At 41.1% G+C, this 19,574-nt stretch overlaps 2 protein-coding genes across 2 annotated transcripts; both read left to right on the plus strand.

Annotated features, from left to right (window-relative positions):
• The first annotated feature begins 1,148 nt into the window (after nucleotides 1-1,148).
• Nucleotides 1,149-6,718, plus strand: LOC110526527 (protein lin-7 homolog C). Its single transcript, XM_021607571.2, has 5 exons — nucleotides 1,149-1,306; nucleotides 2,616-2,734; nucleotides 3,251-3,322; nucleotides 3,409-3,618; nucleotides 4,159-6,718. Exons 1-5 carry the CDS (start codon nucleotides 1,270-1,272, stop codon nucleotides 4,324-4,326), a joined length of 606 nt encoding a protein of 201 aa, XP_021463246.1. The 5' UTR covers nucleotides 1,149-1,269; the 3' UTR covers nucleotides 4,327-6,718.
• Nucleotides 6,719-10,118: 3,400 nt separating this feature from the next.
• Nucleotides 10,119-12,056, plus strand: LOC110526528 (60S acidic ribosomal protein P2). Its single transcript, XM_021607572.2, has 5 exons — nucleotides 10,119-10,273; nucleotides 11,037-11,160; nucleotides 11,308-11,356; nucleotides 11,492-11,587; nucleotides 11,932-12,056. The coding sequence occupies exons 2-5, from the start codon at nucleotides 11,038-11,040 to the stop codon at nucleotides 12,006-12,008; spliced, it is 345 nt and encodes a 114-aa protein (XP_021463247.1). The 5' UTR covers nucleotides 10,119-10,273; nucleotide 11,037; the 3' UTR covers nucleotides 12,009-12,056.
• Nucleotides 12,057-19,574: the final 7,518 nt, after the last annotated feature.

Genomic DNA, 19,574 nt, shown 5'->3' on the forward strand with positions numbered 1-19,574 from the left:
GGTATCAAAACATATGGAAACCGCATGTTTGACTTTGTTCCATTTATACCATTACAGCCATTACAATGAGCCTGTCCTCCTAAAGCAGACAGACAGACAGACAGACAGACAGACAGACAGACAGACAGACAGACAGACAGACAGACAGACAGACAGACAGACAGACTTTATTTTCATCAGCATTGGCTTGGTTATAAAAGCCTCAATATATACTCAATCAACAACACAAAGAATCAGAACATATAGAAGAAGGCCCATAAGTCTACGTCGTATAGCCTAGGCTACAAGCTGATCCTTGATGGCCTCTGACAGCTTGATGAGGAGTACATTCAAAGTTTTAACCCTGAAGACAGGATCCTTGACTGGTGAATTCCTTGGATGGGCCATCTCAACCCTATCCAATCGACACAGGTAGGTGTCCCATGCCTAGAAATGGATGGTCAACATTCTCTCACAAAGGATACCAAAATATGCCTAATTGTGATAATAAAATATAACAATAAAAGTGCATTCAAGGTATATTCCGTAAGATTTTCACACACAAATAGCACTTAAATTCTTGTATATATCTATAGTACTCAGGAAATTGTATTTTATGAGAGAGAAATCACTTTTCCAAACATCATTTGAGGTATCCTATACGTTTATGCCTACATAATGTGTTTACAAGTTTCCTATCACAACAAACATAAACATTGGGTCAGCAGTCTCTGTCCTCAGTTTTGCCGTTATGATAAGGTAACACAGTTTAATGCATAGTAATGAGTAATAGGCCTATGTAGTATTTCAGCTCTCAGAAAGCAAATTCCCTATTGCTGTGAGAAGTGGAAATTAATCAATAGAAATGCATACATAATGCAAGAACTGACAGAGATCAAAATGATGGTTTTAAACATATTGAAGCAACATTGTAGGTTTACAAAGACATTTACAAACAATTCAATTTGGGTTATGAATAATGATCAGATAAAACATTTTAATAACTATACATTAATATCTATAATTTAAATAACCATTGAAAAGCTGTAAATGTTGCAGGTTATACATTTAGGATACCACATTTTCTAAAATATCAAACAAAACTTTAGTGATATATGACTTCTCAGTTTTTCCCCCATCTTGGATTTGGCACATCGACCGTATATTGCGCCGATTGCGTGTCCTTGACGCAACAACATTCCCCGTCAATACAGCTCAAATCTGTTTATCGCCGAGTGGATATTTTGCTCGTTGATAATTTCTCCCGAACAGTGCCGGATTTAGGCTATTATGGCGTCTTTGGGGGAACCTGTTCGACTGGAAAGAGGTAAAACGTCAAACTACACAGATTGCTTGATCAATAATAATAGTTCAAATGATGAAAATACACACACGAGTTTAACAGATGGCTAGCTAGTTAACGGTAGCTAATCTGGAATTTAATTTAGTTAGCTAACTAGCGTTAGGGCAAGTCAATTAATTTTGAAATAACTAGCCCATGTACAATCATCTCTCAAAAGTCGAAAGAAAAATAGATTATGCCAATATAATCCGCTTTAGTTTTCAGAAAGACAGATGGGCTGAGTTGCTAATGTTGTAGCCAGCTAAGGTTAGCTAATTTAGCTAACAAGATAGCCATCCTCAAATCTGGTAACGTTACTAGGTTGTTTGCAGTGGTGTGTGGTACTTAAGTACAAATACTTTAAAGTACTACTTTAAAGTATTTTAAGTAGTTTTTGGGGCCATCTGTACTTTACTAATTATACTTTTTGCAAATTGTTTTACTTCACTACATTCCTAAAGAAAATGATGTACTTTTTACCCCATACATTTCCCTGACACCCAAAAGTACTGGTTGCATTTTGACAGGAAAAGGTCAAATTCACACGCTTATCAAGAGAACATTGCCTGGTCATCCCTACTGCCTCTAATCTGGCGCACTCACTAAACACATGCTTTGTTTGTTTGTAAGTTAATGTGTTGTAGTGTGCCCCTGGCTATCCATAAATACAAAAATTGTGTCATCTGGTTTACATAATGTAAGGCATTTGAAATTATTAATAATTTTACTTTTGATACGTATATTTTAGAAATTCCATTTACTTTTTATACTTAAGTATAGTTAAAACCAAATACTTTTAGACTTTTACTCAAGTACTATTTTACTGGGTGACTTTTACTTGTCGTTTTCTATTAAGGTATCTTTACTTTTACTCATGTATGACAAATGGGTACTTTTTCCACCACTGGTAGTTTGTAGCTTCCTAGTAATGTTAGCAGTTGCACCCAAACAAAAGTTCAGCGTCTAGTATGTAGCTCAGTAGCTTGCTAGGTTCATTTGAAAATGTTGCGCCCGAAAGCCCAGACTGTTACTATGTTGAATTCTACCATGTGTTTACAAGCAGTGTGATGAAGATTTGGTAATGATCAGCTATGCCTGTATTGTAATACCCTGTGCATGGACAGATTTACTTAATCAATCTACAAAATCCAAACCAACAGACTCCATTACTCTTGTGCTGTAATGTTAGATCCTCTGCCTCAAACAATTATTTCCCAAACCAAAGTCTTTAAATCAATGTAAATTATTGGTAAGATCTCTGATGGTGGGTGGTCTCCATGTTTTCTCCCCACAGACATTTCTCGAGCCATTGAATTGCTTGACAAGCTCCAGAGGACGGGGGAAGTGCCTCCCCAGAAACTGCAGGCACTGCAAAGGGTCTTGCAGAGCGAGTTCTGTAATGCTGTGCGAGAGGTGAGCTGAGACTGTGCCATTACATGCCCATCACACCCTTCAAAATTCAACTCAATTTATGTGGCCAAATCTGGACCTCAAGGCCAGAAGTACTGCTGATTTTCATTCACCCCCTCCAATCAGGGTGATTGATTCAGACCTGGGGCACCAGGTGAGTGGAAAAAAAATAACCAGCAGTACTCTGGACCTCCAGGCTCTGATTTGTGAACTTGTGTGAGATGGGGCTGACACAGACAGGCCTATAAAACATGAAATGTTTGATTTCTGCCTATGGACTAGTTATTTGACTTCTGATGTAAGATTTGTCATTCCTTCAGTGTATCATAAAGCGTTTTTTTCAATGTAGTGTTGTTATTACAAAATGAGCTATCCAGTTTGAGGATTAATTACTAGCTTGGAACTCTGGACAGCAAGAACTACCATTTTTAACATGCCAGACTTTTTGAAGGAAGTCATTTAGCTTAGCAATTTGCATTTGACTAACCTTCTTTCTGCCTTTTCTAAACAACTCCTTAGGTGTATGAACATGTGTATGAGACAGTGGACATTAATAGTAGCCCTGAAGTCAGGGCCAATGCCACAGCCAAGGTATGTCACAACAACAACAACCAATATTAAACAACAACTCTGTATGCAACTCTGGGTTAACAACTTTCTCCTCTCTTGCCTTGTAGGCCACTGTTGCAGCGTTTGCGGCCAGTGAGGGGCACTCACACCCTCGCGTGGTGGAGCTGCCTAAGACTGAGGAAGGACTTGGCTTCAATATAATGGGAGGGAAGGAACAGAACTCTCCTATTTACATCTCACGCATCATTCCTGGGGGAATTGCAGACCGCCACGGGGGCCTCAAGAGAGGCGACCAGCTTCTTTCTGTCAATGGGGTGGTACGTGTTGTTTATGCAGTCTCTGGCTGTCCATATACCCGTACTTGCGTTCTAAATAGTAGGCATTTTGGGAAGGCAGATTATTTTTTTGTGTGTTTTTTTGTTTGTTGTATGTGAAATTTTGAAGATTGAGAATGGTTTAAAAATTCCAGGATGTCCTAGTCATTTTGGATTTTTATCTAGTAGAATTTGCTGCACCCTTGAGGAAGAGAATTGTATTTCGAGGCCCATGTGTATCTGACAACAGCTGATAAACTGTTGAGGAGACAAGCTGTACCGAAATGAATGAATGTAGGGAATCAAAGCATTTGCGCATTAGATGATGTAGGATGAGCCTAGTATACTGTTATATTTTACTGCATTTGTTTTTACTAAACCCAACGTTCTAAGTAGTATGATTAGTACACAGTATGCAGTTTAAGTAAATAGCAGGCAAACCAGATTTCGGACACGGCCACTATCAATATACATTTATCATATTCAGTCACCTAATTTTGTTTGTTATTTAAATTAATCCTCCTTTTATCTCTTTCTTTCCAGAGTGTGGAGGGGGAGCACCATGAGAAAGCTGTGGAGCTTCTCAAAGCTGCCCAGGGCACTGTGAAGCTGGTGGTCAGGTACACTCCTAAAGTCCTTGAGGAAATGGAGTCCCGCTTTGAGAAGATGAGGTCTGCAAAGCGCCGGCAACAGAACAGCTATCCCCAATAGTGTTTTTTCATCACTGGCACGCAATTCCCTCATCTTTCACCCTCTTCCAGCCATCTGTCCCAGTCACAATTTTAACCTTCATCTAAAACTTAGCTCACTACGTTTAGTATGTATCCACATATATTATATTTCTACCTTTTCTACAACCTACCCCTTCAACTTCTGACACTATCCTCCACACCACGACTCAAGGCAAACACTAGATTTATCATATTTCTACAAGTAGTTGGTCATTCACGCTTTACATATGCATTACATTTTGGACTGACATATTGGATGCCATTTGAGGACCTGTGAGACCCACCACAGAGGTTCATTGATTGAAGAGATGGTATTTTTTTTATTTTAGTACAGCCTTTATAAAGTGCCTCAGGGCAATACAAATGTATTTGAACTTGTACTGTCATTCAAATTACAAAACTAAGCTCAGATGATTCAACACTTCAATGTCAGGTTTACCAAGCATTTGCAGGAATGCAAACGTCACACCTGCTATTTTTGAGAGCGAAAAGAAACTGGTACTAATAGAATATGTTTAGGATATAAGGGTTATAGAATAAATATTATTGAAGGAATTGGGTATTGTGTGTAAATTGATATAGACATTTTGTGTTTACCAGTATATGAAGGCTAAATGGAGACCGTTATGTTTTACCATTGTCTCTGTTTAGTTTTTTTTCCTCCTGAAAATAACCGGTATGATCATTTTGGTAGATCTGTGTTTAGTATTCTAATCTAAATTCTAAATTGTTAAGGAATTAAATAATACATTCTCTGAATTTATTTTTAACCTCGTGCTGATGTTTTCACTGTCTTACAAACTTTAAAAAAAGATTTTGCTGACTCATAAATTATTCAACAACTTCTAGCTTTTGCATCCCATGAATGATTTAGAGCCTTCAAATGCGTAGGTTTTCAGTGGGCTGGGAGAAGGCTTTCTAAGATGCTGTGCTCTCTTTTAAAATTCAGATAACCTTTTCCCCTTATGACAGTAAGGGGGGACAGTATACAATTTTGAGACCTGAGGCAAACCTGACATTTTAAATATTTCAAAAGAGCAATAAGTCAGAACATTTTGAAACCAGAGGGGTATTTCACAAACCGGGTCAGTGGATTTTGAGATTCCCCAAGAAAGCTGCTTGCCCGTAGTAATTTTAGTTTTTCATTTCTTTGAGTTACTTTGCTCTATTCACACTTCAACGGTGTGGCCAACTCATTCAAGGTGGGTGTACAGTAGGTTGGCCAACTTGTCGCAGCGATGACGAACATGCCATTGTTGTCCAACATCAACTGATGTTTCCAAAAAGCATAAACGAGAAAAAGACAGTATTGCACTACCACCAGCATGGTTGTTTGAAATAGGGTGCTGCTACCTGCTATCTTTCAACGTGAGTAAACTCCTTGAATGCCATTCATTAAAAAATGCATGAAATCTACTGGTATGTGAAACCCACCTTCATTAATACAGTTCATAATAAAGACCAATAACGTTGCTATGCTGTGGTTGAGTTAACAAAGCCATATTTTTGGTTGCTGACTTACAGGTTCGAATAATTACTTGTACCTAATTTTATAGCTCAACATGTCCCATTTGGGTGAACTATCCCTTGAAGATGTGAACATAACTTGGCATCACTGATTTCAATTCCAGATATTATGTTAATTTTCAGCTGAATAGCATAGTTTGTATTTTATCTTATGATGGTCACTTGTGAATGTACTGTGTAATTCCAGTTATATTGATGAAATTAGATTTTTTTTTTTTTTTGCTGAATTGAATAAAATGTATTCTTCTAAATCATGAAACATTTTGTAATTCCTGCACTCTAAAGTTTTCTTCACTTCATAAAGAAATGATTCTATGTTCTATTCATTCTTTTAAAAAGATGTGTAAAGTAAGCAAAGGCTTAACAGATTTGGCACCCCATAGCAAGTTGGTTACATGTCAGCTTGCCCCTTAGTATGATTACTGAAATGTCCTTGTGACTGACATGAATGGTTTCAACAGAATGTTCAGGACAGTTACCTTGCCAATTCCTAGAGCTTTGTGAAACACCCCTCAGGTTTCTACCCTCTTATATTTTGAAAGGGTCAATAGAATATTTTTCTAAGTGTTTTCTTTTGATATTTTTATTTTTTACAAGGGATTTTCATGAGAGAAAAAAAATCCTGAAATGATTTGTATTCCTTTTCTGACTGTTATATTCTTGTTTTGAGTACCAAGACCAAACTTGCAACAATTATGAGAACTATTTGATATCATATTGAATGTTTGCTTGTTTTGGACTGTTAGGTCTACTTACAAAATGTGCTGCTCTCAGTTTATTCTGTCCATTTGTATTGTATATTGTGTTACAAAAACTGCACAAAATAAATTATACCATGAAAGATGTTTTAATTTGCTTATGTTATTCTAAACTTAAATAATATTACCATACATTTTATTGTGTAATTCCTTGACACATGTACAGTGCCTTGCGAAAGTATTCGGCCCCCTTGAACTTTGCGACCTTTTGCCACATTTCAGGCTTCAAACATAAAGATATAAAACTGTATTTTTTTGTGAAGAATCAGCAACAAGTGGGACACAATCATGAAGTGGAACGACATTTATTGGATATTTCAAACTTTTTTAACAAATCAAAAACTGAAAAATTGGGCGTGCAAAATTATTCAGCCCCTTTACTTTCAGTGCAGCAAACTCTCTCCAGAAGTTCAGTGGGGATCTCTGAATGATCCAATGTTGACCTAAATGACTAATGATGATAAATACAATCCACCTGTGTGTAATCTCTCTTCTCTGTATACATCAATGAGGTCGCTCTTGCTGCTGGTGAGTCTCTGATCCACCTCTACGCAGACGACACCATTCTGTATACTTCCGGCCCTTCTTTGGACACTGTTAACAACCCTCCAGGCAAGCTTCAATGCCATACAACTCTCCTTCCGTGGCCTCCAACTGCTCTTAAATACAAGTAAAACTAAATGCATGCTCTTCAACCGATCACTACCTGCACCTACCCGCCTGTCCAACATCACTACTCTGGACGGCTCTGACTTAGAATACGTGGACAACTACAAATACTTAGGTGTCTGGTTAGACTGTAAACTCTCCTTCCAGACCCATATCAAACATCTCCAATCCAAAGTTAAATCTAGAATTGGCTTCCTATTTCGCAACAAAGCATCCTTCACTCATGCTGCCAAACATACCCTTGTAAAACTGACCATCCTACCAATCCTCGACTTTGGCGATGTAATTTACAAAATAGCCTCCAATACCCTACTCAACAAACTGGATGCAGTCTATCACAGTGCAATCCGTTTTGTCACCAAAGCCCCATATACTACCCACCATTGCGACCTGTACGCTCTCGTTGGCTGGCCCTCGCTTCATACTCGTCGCCAAACCCACTGGCTCCATGTCATCTACAAGACCCTGCTAGGTAAAGTCCCCCCTTATCTCAGCTCGCTGGTCACCATAGCATCCCCCACCTGTAGCACACGCTCCAGCAGGTATATCTCTCTAGTCACCCCCAAAACCAATTCTTTCTTTGGCCGTCTCTCTTTCCAGTTCTCTGCTGCCAATGACTGGAACGAACTACAAAAATCTCTGAAACTGGAAACACTTATCTCCCTCACTAGCTTTAAGCACCAACTGTCAGAGCAGCTCACAGATTACTGCACCTGTACATAGCCCACATATAATTTAGCCCTATCAACTACCTCTTTCCCAACTGTATTTAATTTATTTATTTATTTTGCTCCTTTGCACCCCATTATTTTTATTTCTACTTTGCACATTCTTCCATTGCAAAACTACCATTCCAGTGTTTTACTTGCTATATTGTATTTACCTTGCCACCAAGGCCTTTTTTTGCCTTTACCTCCCTTCTCACCTCATTTGCTCACATTGTATATAGACTTGTTTATACTTTATTATTGACTGTATGTTTGTTTTACTCCATGTGTAACTCTGTGTTGTTGTATCTGTCGAACTGCTTTGCTTTATCTTGGCCAGGTCGCAATTGTAAATGAGAACTTGTTCTCAACTTGCCTACCTGGTTAAATAAAGGTAAAATAAAAAATAAATAAATAAAAATCAAGTCTCCGTATAATTACACCTGCACTGTGATAGTCTCAGAGGTCCGTTAAAAGCGCAGAGAGCATCATGAAGAACAAGGAACACACCAGGCAGGTCCGAGATACTGTTGTGAAGAAGTTTAAAGCCGGATTTGGATACAAAAAGATTTCCCAAGCTTTAAACATCCCAAGGGGCACTGTGCAAGCGATAATATTGAAATGGAAGGAGTATCAGACTACTGCAAATCTACCAAGACCTGGCCGTCCCTCTAAACTTTCAGCTCATACAAGGAGAAGACTGATCAGAGATGCAGCCAAGAGGCCCATGATCACTCTGGATGAACTGCAGAGATCTACAGCTGAGGTGGGAGACTCTGTCCATAGGACAACAATCAGTTGTATATTGCACAAATCTGGCCTTTATGGAAGAGTGGCAAGAAGAAAGCCATTTCTTAAAGATATCCATAAAAAGTGTCGTTTAAAGTTTGCCACAAGCCACCTGGGAGACACACCAAACATGTGGAAGAAGGTGGTCTGGTCAGATGAAACCAAAATTTTACTTTTTGGCAACAATGCAAAACGTTATGTTTGGCGTAAAAGCAACACAGCTCATCACCCTGAACACACCATCCCCACTGTCAAACATGGTGGTGGTAGCATCATGGATTGGGCCTGCTTTTCTTCAGCAGGGACAGGGAAGATGGTTCAAATTGATGGGAAGATGGATGGAGCCAAATACAGGACCATTCTGGAAGAAAACCTGATGGAGTCTGCAAAAGACCTGAGACTGGGACGGAGATTTGTCTTCCAACAAGACAATGATCCAAAACATAAAGCAACATCTACAATGGAATGGTTCAAAAATAAACATATCCAGGTGTTAGAATGGCCAAGTCAAAGTCCAGACCTGAATCCAATCGAGAATCTGTGGAAAGAACTGAAAACTGCTGTTCACAAATGCTCTCCATCCAACCTCACTGAGCTCGAGCTGTTTTGCAAGGAGGAATGGGAAAACATTTCAGTCTCTCGATGTGCAAAACTGATAGAGACATACCCCAAGCGACTTACAGCTGTAATCGCAGCAAAAGGTGGCGCTACAAAGTATTAACTTAAGGGGACTGAATAATTTTGCACGCCCAATTTTTCAGTTTTTGATTTGTTAAAGTTTGAAATATCCAATAAATGTCGTTCCACTTCATGATTGTGTCCCACTTGTTGTTGATTCTTCACAAAAAAATACAGTTTTATATCTTTATGTTTGAAGCCTGAAATGTGGCAAAAGGTCGCAAAGTTCAAGGGGGCCGAATACTTTCGCAAGGCACTGTAGTTTTAACATCCTTTTTGTTTTGGAGCCCCACATTTTTTGTTTGATAACTTTTGAAGATACCATATTATGTCATATTGCCAGAGGCAAGAATGGTACTATAGTAAGGGTTATTGCACCATTTCATAGAGTATGGTACTAATGTAGTCCAAATTAGGTGTCTGTTCTAAGGTCACAGCACAGTCCCAGCTCCGTCTGTCCAGTTATTGACCACTGAGAGTCAATGGCACTTTGCTGGACTGAACAGTGGCCCAATCACTTACATGGGGCGTATCATTATCACCATGTTGTGATTCCAGTTTCCCTAAATTATTTTTTGTTTCTGACATTTTTCATTGTGTTGACGCCGCCCGGCCTCCGGACCATCTCCTCACTTTGTCCTGCAAATCAAGTCCACCTTGTTGTGAAATTTCTCCTCCAATCAAAATTCATTCGATTTCCACGCCCATCACGCGTTTTTCCGTTTCCCCCCTGCCTTGGAACTTCCTTTCCGCCTGTGCAAATCTCGTCGTGAACACGCATCTGCCGTCTCTGTGTCAAGTGAGTGTCTTCTAAAGGAAATTTAGTATATATACACCCTGTGAAAATTTGTCCAACACGGCACCATAACGTAAACATTCCCTTCAAATATTTGTCTTACCCCTAACCTAAAACTGGACAGCAAATAATGTATTGGAGAGGAGCATGCTAACCAGTTAGCTTGCTACCTAACAGCCATGACATGTCACCATGTGTAGTCGCTCTCACGGTTGCCTCAAAGAAACAAGGCCCAAAACTGTAGCTAGTTGATGGGTTACATTATTTGCGAGGGAGTTTTTCAATGCCACATCTTCATATTCTGATTGAAGAAATAACAGTTATCAGTGACAACCTCAACTGGAGCTTTGTGGACATTGCGCTAGCAAGCTCGACTAGCTAGCTAATTTGCTGACCTCCGTTATCTAGCTAACGTTACCTAGTTGGCTAATCAATCAGATGTTTTGAGTAAGGCAGTGAGTCCTAGTGTTTGGTAAAGATGCCCAACCAACATTTTTTTCTCTCACTTAGATTATGGAGAAGGTGTCTAAATATCACTCTTGAAACAAATGTATAATATAGATGTTTGTAGGCCTAGCTACTTGATGCTCTGTGGGTATGACATGGAGAAGTTATAATTGTTTCTATGTTATAGGGTTATACTGCGAAGTTCCCTTTGGGACGCATGTGTACTATTATTTGTTTAAAGTAACATAACTGTATTGGGTATATTTTTTTTATGCCCTGTTTGTTTGTCATGATAACTGCATCATGATCTGTATTGCAGAATGCGTTACGTTGCTGCATACCTGCTCTCTGCCCTTGGTGGTAATGCCAGCCCACAGGCTGCTGACATAAAGAAGATCCTGGAAAGTGTTGGCATTGAGGCTGACAACACACGCATGGAGAAAGTATGTTTATCACATGTTTTTACCTTATCTCAGTGTTGAGTAAAATAAACGCACAATTTGTGTGTTCTGAAAGTTGCGCTCAATCAGAAAACATGCTTGCAATCTCTGGGCCACTAATTTCTGACCCCTTTTTCTCTTCCCCTTCAGGTTGTCACTGAACTTGGTGGCAAAAATGTGGAAGAGGTGATTGCCCAAGGTGAGTTGCAGAACTGTCAATGCATAATGAAAAGTCACTGAAGAGAACACATCTACTTAAAATTAGAACCTGAAATAGTCCGTCTGGACTAAGAACAAAGTTGTAATTAAATCGGTTAACTGTCATTTCTCACAGGCTATGGTAAACTGGCCAGTATGCCAGCAGGTGGTGCTGTGGCAGTGGCCAGCTCAGGTGGAGCTGCTGCTGCTGGGGCAGCTGCCCCCACTGCAGGTGAGCATACATCAGAGCCCACATGAGTGTTTGAGATCCTTGTCAAGTTGATCTTTGAGGTCCATCATTTTTCATGCCAAACTGGGTGCAATGGGGTGTTAAATTTATAGATATTGATGTGCGGGTCAGCTCAATATTGATGGGGCACTTGGTCAGGCAAGCTAAAGCTTATTTGCCTTTACTAAATACTTGGGAAATTTAGACCAGAACAGTCTCAATGCAAACAGCATTAAAAGTTTCATTGCTAAATGCATGGATTGTTACTTTCACTAGAGCTAGCTGTGTTTTTAGACAATGTATATGGTAAATAGTATATGGTTAATTGATTACTTATCTCTTTACAGCTGAGGAGAAGAAGGAAGAGAAGGAGGAGTCTGAAGAGGGATCTGATGACGACATGGGATTCGGCCTGTTCGACTAAACTTGTTCAATATCTGAAATAAACTTTGTAAAAAAGGAAAAGGCTAAATATTTTGTATTTTCTTCTTTTGGTATTTTGCTTTTGTTTCAATCTGGACACAGCCACTGAAGCAGTTGGGTGCTGCATTGCTCTTGATGATGACTATTACATTACACAAGTCATTGGACGAGGGCGTCTTCTGTACTGGGGGATTTTGGTAAGAGCCATGGATGCTCAGTTTGATCATTAACACGCATTACTTGCGGTAGTGTTTTGGAAGCAAAAGGACCTTTCAAATGAGATAAATGTAATAAAAAGGGATGAAATGAGAGACCCAATGTTGCGCTCAGGCAATAATCAAAGAGAAGAGGGTCTGCGTCAGTCTGAAAAATGTTATGCTAGAAGTATAACTACATGGATGATTGCATGTTATGTGATCTAAATAGCTATTACTGTGTACAGTAGCGTTCCCACACAAACATACAGTATCTCCGTGTTACAGCGTGTGTTTACGGAAAACAGATTGAAGTTGGTCTACTTACTACCTGTGCTAATTGGCCATCTGAGTCTCCTAACGTGTGTAAATGGGTGCTACAAACAAGTTGTCAATGGAAAAATACTATTTGCTGCAACTTAACTAACTGTACAGCAAGTGTATTTTGCATTTGTGAAATTATTTTAGGATATGAAAGTAGGGATTTATGTTCAGAATTGTACCACAATTGAGAATCGGTTTAGGTGAAGTATTTGGCTGTTTAGGCTTTCAGAGCCTTGAAACAACATGTAAGGTCCTTGGACTATAAGGAGCAATGTTAGCCACCTTTAGTCAATGTTTGGACTTGGTGCTGCAGTGCAGCCATGTAGGGGTATAAGTAGTAATTTGCTTGCTACTGTACATTTCCTTGAATCTAATTCTATTTGGGGAATTATAGTCAAGGTGTGTGACGGTGGTATTGATTGTCGACTAATTTGACTGCTACGAAAATGTTTTCGGTAGTTACTAGTGTGGTAGTAGGAAAAAGGTTAAATTCATGGATAAAACAGCAGATAGCGCCATTTACCCTTCTGCTACTGGCCCTGTCCAGAAACAACCCCAGTCTCCCTAGACATGTCTGAAAGTTTTGAATGGGTACTATAAGAAATGTTGAGCTCGTGAGTATGCAACTCCTCTTCCTAAGGTCCACATAATGACAGGCTAATACATAACATTAATAGACCAGGACAGAACTATGTACACACATTTCAAATCCCATTATTTGTCACGTCCTGAATACATGTGTAGACCTTACAGTGAAATGCTTACTTACAAACCCTTAATGCAGTTAAGGGGGAAAAAAAGAGAATAACAAATTGAAGAGCAGCAGTAAATAACAATAGCCGGGCTATAGACTGGGTACCGGTGTCGAGGTAATAAGTACAGTCGTGGCCAAAAGTTGAGAATGACACACTATTAATTTTCACAAAGTCTGCTGCCTCAGTTGATATGATGGCAATTTGCATAAACTCAAGTGTTTTGAAGAGTGATCAGAAGAATTGCAAAGTCCCTCTTTGCCATGCAAATGAACTGAATCCCCCCAAAAAACACACCACAAAAGGACCAGCTGACATGTCAGTGATTCTCTCGTTAACACAGGTGTGAGTGTTGATGAGGACAAGGCTGGAGATCACCCTGTCATGCAGATTGAGTTCGAATAACAGACTGAAAGCTTCAAAAGGAGGGTGGTGCTTGGAATCATTGTTCTTCCTCTGTCAAACATGGTTACCTGCAAGGAAACACGTGCTGTCATCATTGCTTTGCACAAAAAGGGCTTCACAGGCAAGGATATTGCTGCCAGTAAGATTGAACCTAAATCAACCATTTATCGGATCATCAAGAACTTCAAGGAGAGCGGTTCAATTGTTGTGAAGAAGGCTTCAGGGCACCCAAGAAAGTCCAGCAAGCACCAGGACCGTCTCCTGAAGTTGTTTCAGCTGCGGGATCGGGGCACCACCAGTACAGAGCTTGCTCAGGAATGGCAGCAGGCAGGTCTGAGTGCTTCTGCATGCACAGTGAAGCAAAGACTTTTGGAGGATGGCCTGGTGTCAAGAAGGGCAGCAAAGAAGCCACTTCTCTCTAGGAAAAACATCAGGGACAGACTGATATTCTGCAAAAGGTACAGCGATTGGACTGCTGAGGACTGGGGTAAAGTCATTTTCTCTGATGAATCCCCTTTCTGATTGTTTGGGGCATCCGGAAAAAAGCTTGTCCGGAGAAGACGAGGTGAGCGCTATCATCAGTCCTGTGTCATGCCAACAGTAAAGCATCCTGAGACCATTCATGTGTGGGGTTGCTTCTCAGCCAAGGGAGTGGGCTCACTCACAATTTTGCCTAAGTACACAGCCATGAATAAAGAATGGTACCAACACATCCTCCGAGAGCAATTTCTCCCAACCATCCAGGAACAGTTTGGTGACGAACAATGCCGTTTCCAGCATAATGGAGCACCTTGCCATAAGGCAAAAGTGATAACTAAGTGGCTCAGGGAACAAAACATCAATATTTTGGGTCCATGGCCAGGAAACTCCCCAGACCTAAATCCCATTGATAACTTGTGGTCAATCCTCAAGAGGCGGGTGGACAAGCAAAAACCCACAAATTCTGACAAACTCCAAGCATTGATTACGCAAGAATGGGCTGCCATCGGTCAGGATGTGGCCCAGAAGGTAATTGACAGCATGCCAGGGCAGATTGCAGATATATTTTGTCAGATGTTACTATGGAATACTGAAGTATAATTTGACAATTATGAAATGCTTGTAATTATACTTCAGTATTCCATAGTAACATCTGACACAAATATCCAAAGACAACGAAGCAGCAAACTTTGTGGAAATTAATATTTGTGTAATTCTCAAAACTTTTGGCCATGACTGTACATGTAGGTAGTGTTATTACAGTGACTATGCATAGATACTAACAGAGAGTAGCAGCAGTGTAGAAGTGAGAGGGGGGCAATGCAAATAGTCTGGGTAGCCATTTGATTAGGTGTTCAGGAGTCTTATGGCTTGAGGGTGGAAGCTGTTAAGAAGCCTCTTGGACCTAGACTTGGCACTCCAGTACCGCTTGCCATGCGGTAGCACAGAGAACAGTCTGACTAGGGTGGCTGGAGTCTGACAATTTTTAGGGCCTTCCCCTGACATCGCCTGGTATAGAGGTCCTGGATGGCAGGAAGCTTGGCCCCGGTGATGTACTGGGCCGTATGCACTATCCACTGTAGTGCCTTGTAGTCAGAGGCCGAGCAATTGTCATACCAGGCACTGATGCAACCCGTCTGGATGCTCTCTGGTGCAGCTGCAAAACCTTTTGAGGATCTGAGGACCCATGCCAAATCTTTTCAGTCTCCTGAAGGAGAATAGGTTTTGTCGTGCCCTATTCACTACTGTCTTGGTGTGCTTGGACCATGTTAGATTGTTGGTGATGTGGACCCCAAGGAACTTGAAGCTCTCAACCTGCTCCACTGCAGCCCCGTCGATGAGAATGGGGGTGTGCTCGGTCCTCTTTTTCCTGTAGTCCACAATCATCTCCTTTGTCTTGATCACGTTGAGGGAGAGGTTGTTGTCCTTGCACCACACGGTCAGGTCTCTGACCTCCCTATAGGCTGTCTCGTTGTTGGTGATCAAGCCTACCATTGTGTCATCAGCAAACTTAATGATGGTGTTGGAGTCGTGCCTGGCTGTGTGGTCATGAGTGAACAGGGAATACAGGAGGGGACTGAGTACGCACCCCTGAGGGGCCTCCGTGTTGAGGATCAGTGTGGCATATGTGTTGTTGGGGGTGGCCCGTCAGGAATTCCAGGATCCAGTTGCAGAGGGAGGTGTTTAGTCCCAGGGTCCTTAGCTTAGTGATGAGCTTTGAGGGCACTATGGTGTTGAACGCTGAGCTGTAGTCAATCAAATCGAATGTATTTCTATAGCCCTTCTTACATCAGCTGATATATCAAAGTGCTGTACAGAAACCCAGCCTAAAACCCCAAACAGCAAGCAATGCAGGTGTAGAAGCACGGTGGCTAGGAACAACTCCCTAGAAAGGCAGGGAAGAAACCTAGAGAGGAACCAGGCTATGAGGGGTGGCCAGTCCTCTTCTGGCTGTGTCAGGTGGAGATTATAACAGAACATGGCCAAGATGTTAAAATGTACAAAAATGACCAGCATGGTCAAATAATAGCAATCACAGTGACCGGGTCAGGGTTCCATAGCCGCAGGCAGAACAGTTGAAACTGGAGCAGCAGCATGGCCAGGTGGACTGGGGACAGCAATGAGTTTGGTTCTAGGGGCATGGTCCTAGGGCTCAGGTCCTCCGAGAGAGAGAAAGAAAGAAAATTAGAGAGAGCATATTAAATTCACACAGGACACCGGATAAGACAGGAGAAATACTCCAGATATAACAGACTGACCCTAGCCCCCTGACACATAAGGGATATCTTCAACCACCTACTTACCATCCTGAGACAAGGCCGAATATAGCCCACAAAGATCACCGCCACAGCACAGGGGGGGCGCCAACCCAGACAGGAAGACCACGTCAGTGACTCAACCCACTCAAGTGACGCAACCCCTCCTAAGGACAGCATGGAAGAGCACCAGTAAGCCAGTGACTCAGCCTCTGTAATAGGGTTAGAGGCAGAGAATCCCAGTGGAGAAAGGGGAACTGGCCAGGCAGAGACAGCAAGGGCAGTTCATTGCTCCAGTGGCTTTCTGTTCACCTTCACACTCCTGGGCCAGACTACACTCAATCATAGGACCTACTGAAGAGATGAGTCTTCAATAAAGACTTAAAGGTTGAGACCGAGTCTGTGTCTCTCACATGGGTAGGCAAACCATTCCATAAAATTGAGCTCTATAGGAGAAAGCCCTGCCTCCAGCTGTTTGCTTAGAAATTCTAGTTACAATTAGGAGGCCTGCGTGAATGAATAGTATTCTCACATAGGTGTTCCTTTTGTCCATTTAATGTAAGTATACACGCTTTCATACATTTATGCCTTCATAACCATGTGATTCATAGACTACTGAATGCAAGTGAAGCACACAAAAATCTAAATACAAAAACGAGATGTGTTGCAAATAGGCTGCTGGCAGTGCTAAATTCCCCCGATGTAAATAATTCTACCATGTTCCTATAGTTACTGCCCTTAATGGGTATCCTGGGTATAGACGTTTTACAGTTACCACCCTCAATGGGGTAAGATGTAATCTCTTAAAGGTCCAATGCAGCCCTTATCTCAATATCAAATAATTTCTGGCTAACAATGAAATACCTTGCTGTGATTGTTTTCAATTGAATTGGTCCAAAAGAAACATATCTTAAGAGCAATTCCTCAAGCAATAATTTTGCTAGGACTGTCTGGGAGATGTCTGAGTGGGGAGGGGGAAACAGAAAGCTTGCTGTTATTGGCAGAGAGGTTTGGAACGCAAACGTATTGGTCTATTAACTAATTTGTCAACAGGCAAGCCAAAACTCCATCTCACCAAAACAGGCAGAAATTTCACGTGTATTTCAAATAACTCTTACACTTAAAGGGCATTATTATAATTTTCTACAATTTCACAGTATTATTCCTACCTCACAGTGTGGAAATATATTAAACACAGAAAACCACGTTTTTGACTGCACTGGGCCTTTAAATTTGTAGGACTTTTGTTACAGCCACCACCCGCGTTGGGTTTCATTTAGGTCAAATACAACATTGGCACCTCCACACTGACTAAAGGCGTCTGTATGCTTCCCAGGCAAAACAGTTCGTGCATATATTATGACGACATTTTGGTTCGTTTTGGACTTCGGCAAGGGTTTTTTCGGTTGTTCAGGCACACAAAAAAAATTATCCAGGCAAACCGAAGTCGGTAGCCGACTCGTCTGCGACTGGTCAACAGTAGGGATTCTACAATGAAGTGCCTGTTGTCATTCAAAGGGAGACGACTCCTTCTCGTGCAAATTTTGTTCACTTGAGAAATAATGCACCAAACATTCTCCTCGGCAAAAAAATGGCAAAATTAATGTCTTATGTTATCTTAGATTAATTCGGACTATTTGAGGAAGTGTATACTGGCTACAGCGTCTCAAAATTGACAAATAGTACGATTGCCGCTTTTTAAAAAGGCTTAGCTGAGGTATAGTGTAGTGTGTTACAGTCTACCACCCATTAAGGGTTTGCTGAGGTATTGTGCTGGGCTTTGGACCTGCTCATAAAATGAACAAGGTCCCTGTGAATCAGTTGTTGTTACGCTCCTGCTCATATAAAATTAACCAGAAGCAGATGGGAGTTTCACCTTAGGACCTTGGCTCCGCTGAGGCTTTCAACTCAGCCACGGTGATCAGACTTAAAGGACGTGAAAGCAGCAACCTTGAATCATGTGGAGTTTCCTACCTCTAAAGTCAACTTAATGATTTCCACCTTCATTCCCCTACACCACATTCACACCCAGCAGCATCCACCAGTCACACACATATCAGCACATACTTCGGTATCATGGACAGAACTAGATTTAAAATAAGAATACACACTTTATACACTTATGCTTAACATTCCATACATATCCTAAAGGCACCTCACCAATGTTCTTTAAATATCTTGAGAGATTCTCACAACATCAGTCACCCACTGGGCACAGACGTCAATTACATTTCTATTCAACATTGGTTCAACATAATTTCATCGAAATGACATGGAAACAACGTTTATTCAACCAGTGTGTGCCCAGTGAGTAGTCAGAGTGCTGAACAGAGTATCATATCATATGCAGCTGTCAGCATTGATGTACTTTGTCAGCAGCTACTGGTTGTTGGGCAGGTGGTAAATTGGCTGTGCCAAATAATCATTGAAGTTGTTTGTGCTTGCACTAGCCCCTGTAAACACAATTTGCTGAGTCCAAACAATGCACTGTTTCTATCTAGGACACAGGAAGGAATGAAACATAAAATGGATTTTACACCCAATTACATTTTATAACCTATGTTACAATGCCCCCATTTACTGTTAGCCCATGACATCAATATACCCTGAGTGTACAAAAAAATATGTGTGTTGACACATGGTCATGAGTGTGTGCATCAATACCACCGGTGACAGTTGGGAGTGCCACCACATGACATTGTGGCCTCATTGAAAATAATGTGTGCGTTAGTGGTGCACGTCTCCCGCAATTGCTAATAACCCGACTGTATGTGATAAAGTGAAAACCTGAGGCCCGCCACCGACCCCTTATGCTTGATCCAAGTATGTTGTCATAGGCGTTGTATGGAGGGTGTGACGCAATTGCGGAGGCCAAATCAAAATCCATACCGCATTGTCGTGCGCCTCTCAAATTTTGTAACAATGCGTAGGGTTCCGTATAGCTCCGCATTGACATGATTGGTTGACCGTAGGTGGAGGTCCAGTATAAACAAACTCACTTCCTTGACAACTTCCTTCACAATAGCTCTGCTCGGCTAAGCGCAAGAAGAATGAAAGTCCTGACGTCTGCGGCATCGCAGTAAATGCTGTACGGCCACTTCAGATGGCGAATTGACCATGCAGAACCTATAACCCGCAAATATACACGGTTTGTATA

This window comes from Oncorhynchus mykiss, chromosome 6 (assembly GCF_013265735.2).
Source record: "Oncorhynchus mykiss isolate Arlee chromosome 6, USDA_OmykA_1.1, whole genome shotgun sequence".
NCBI lineage: Eukaryota > Metazoa > Chordata > Actinopteri > Salmoniformes > Salmonidae > Oncorhynchus > Oncorhynchus mykiss.

Coding starts and splice junctions, on each gene's coding strand:
- LOC110526527 (XM_021607571.2), top strand. CDS start 1,270: ATGGCGTCTTTGGGGGAACCTGTTCGACTGGAAAGAG. Junction 1,307..2,615: donor ACCTGTTCGACTGGAAAGAG/GTAAAACGTCAA, acceptor TTCTCCCCACAG/ACATTTCTCGAGCCATTGAA. Junction 2,735..3,250: donor TCTGTAATGCTGTGCGAGAG/GTGAGCTGAGAC, acceptor ACAACTCCTTAG/GTGTATGAACATGTGTATGA.
- LOC110526528 (XM_021607572.2), top strand. CDS start 11,038: ATGCGTTACGTTGCTGCATACCTGCTCTCTGCCCTTGGTGGTAATGCC. Junction 11,161..11,307: donor ACAACACACGCATGGAGAAA/GTATGTTTATCA, acceptor CTTCCCCTTCAG/GTTGTCACTGAACTTGGTGG. Junction 11,588..11,931: donor GGCAGCTGCCCCCACTGCAG/GTGAGCATACAT, acceptor ATCTCTTTACAG/CTGAGGAGAAGAAGGAAGAG.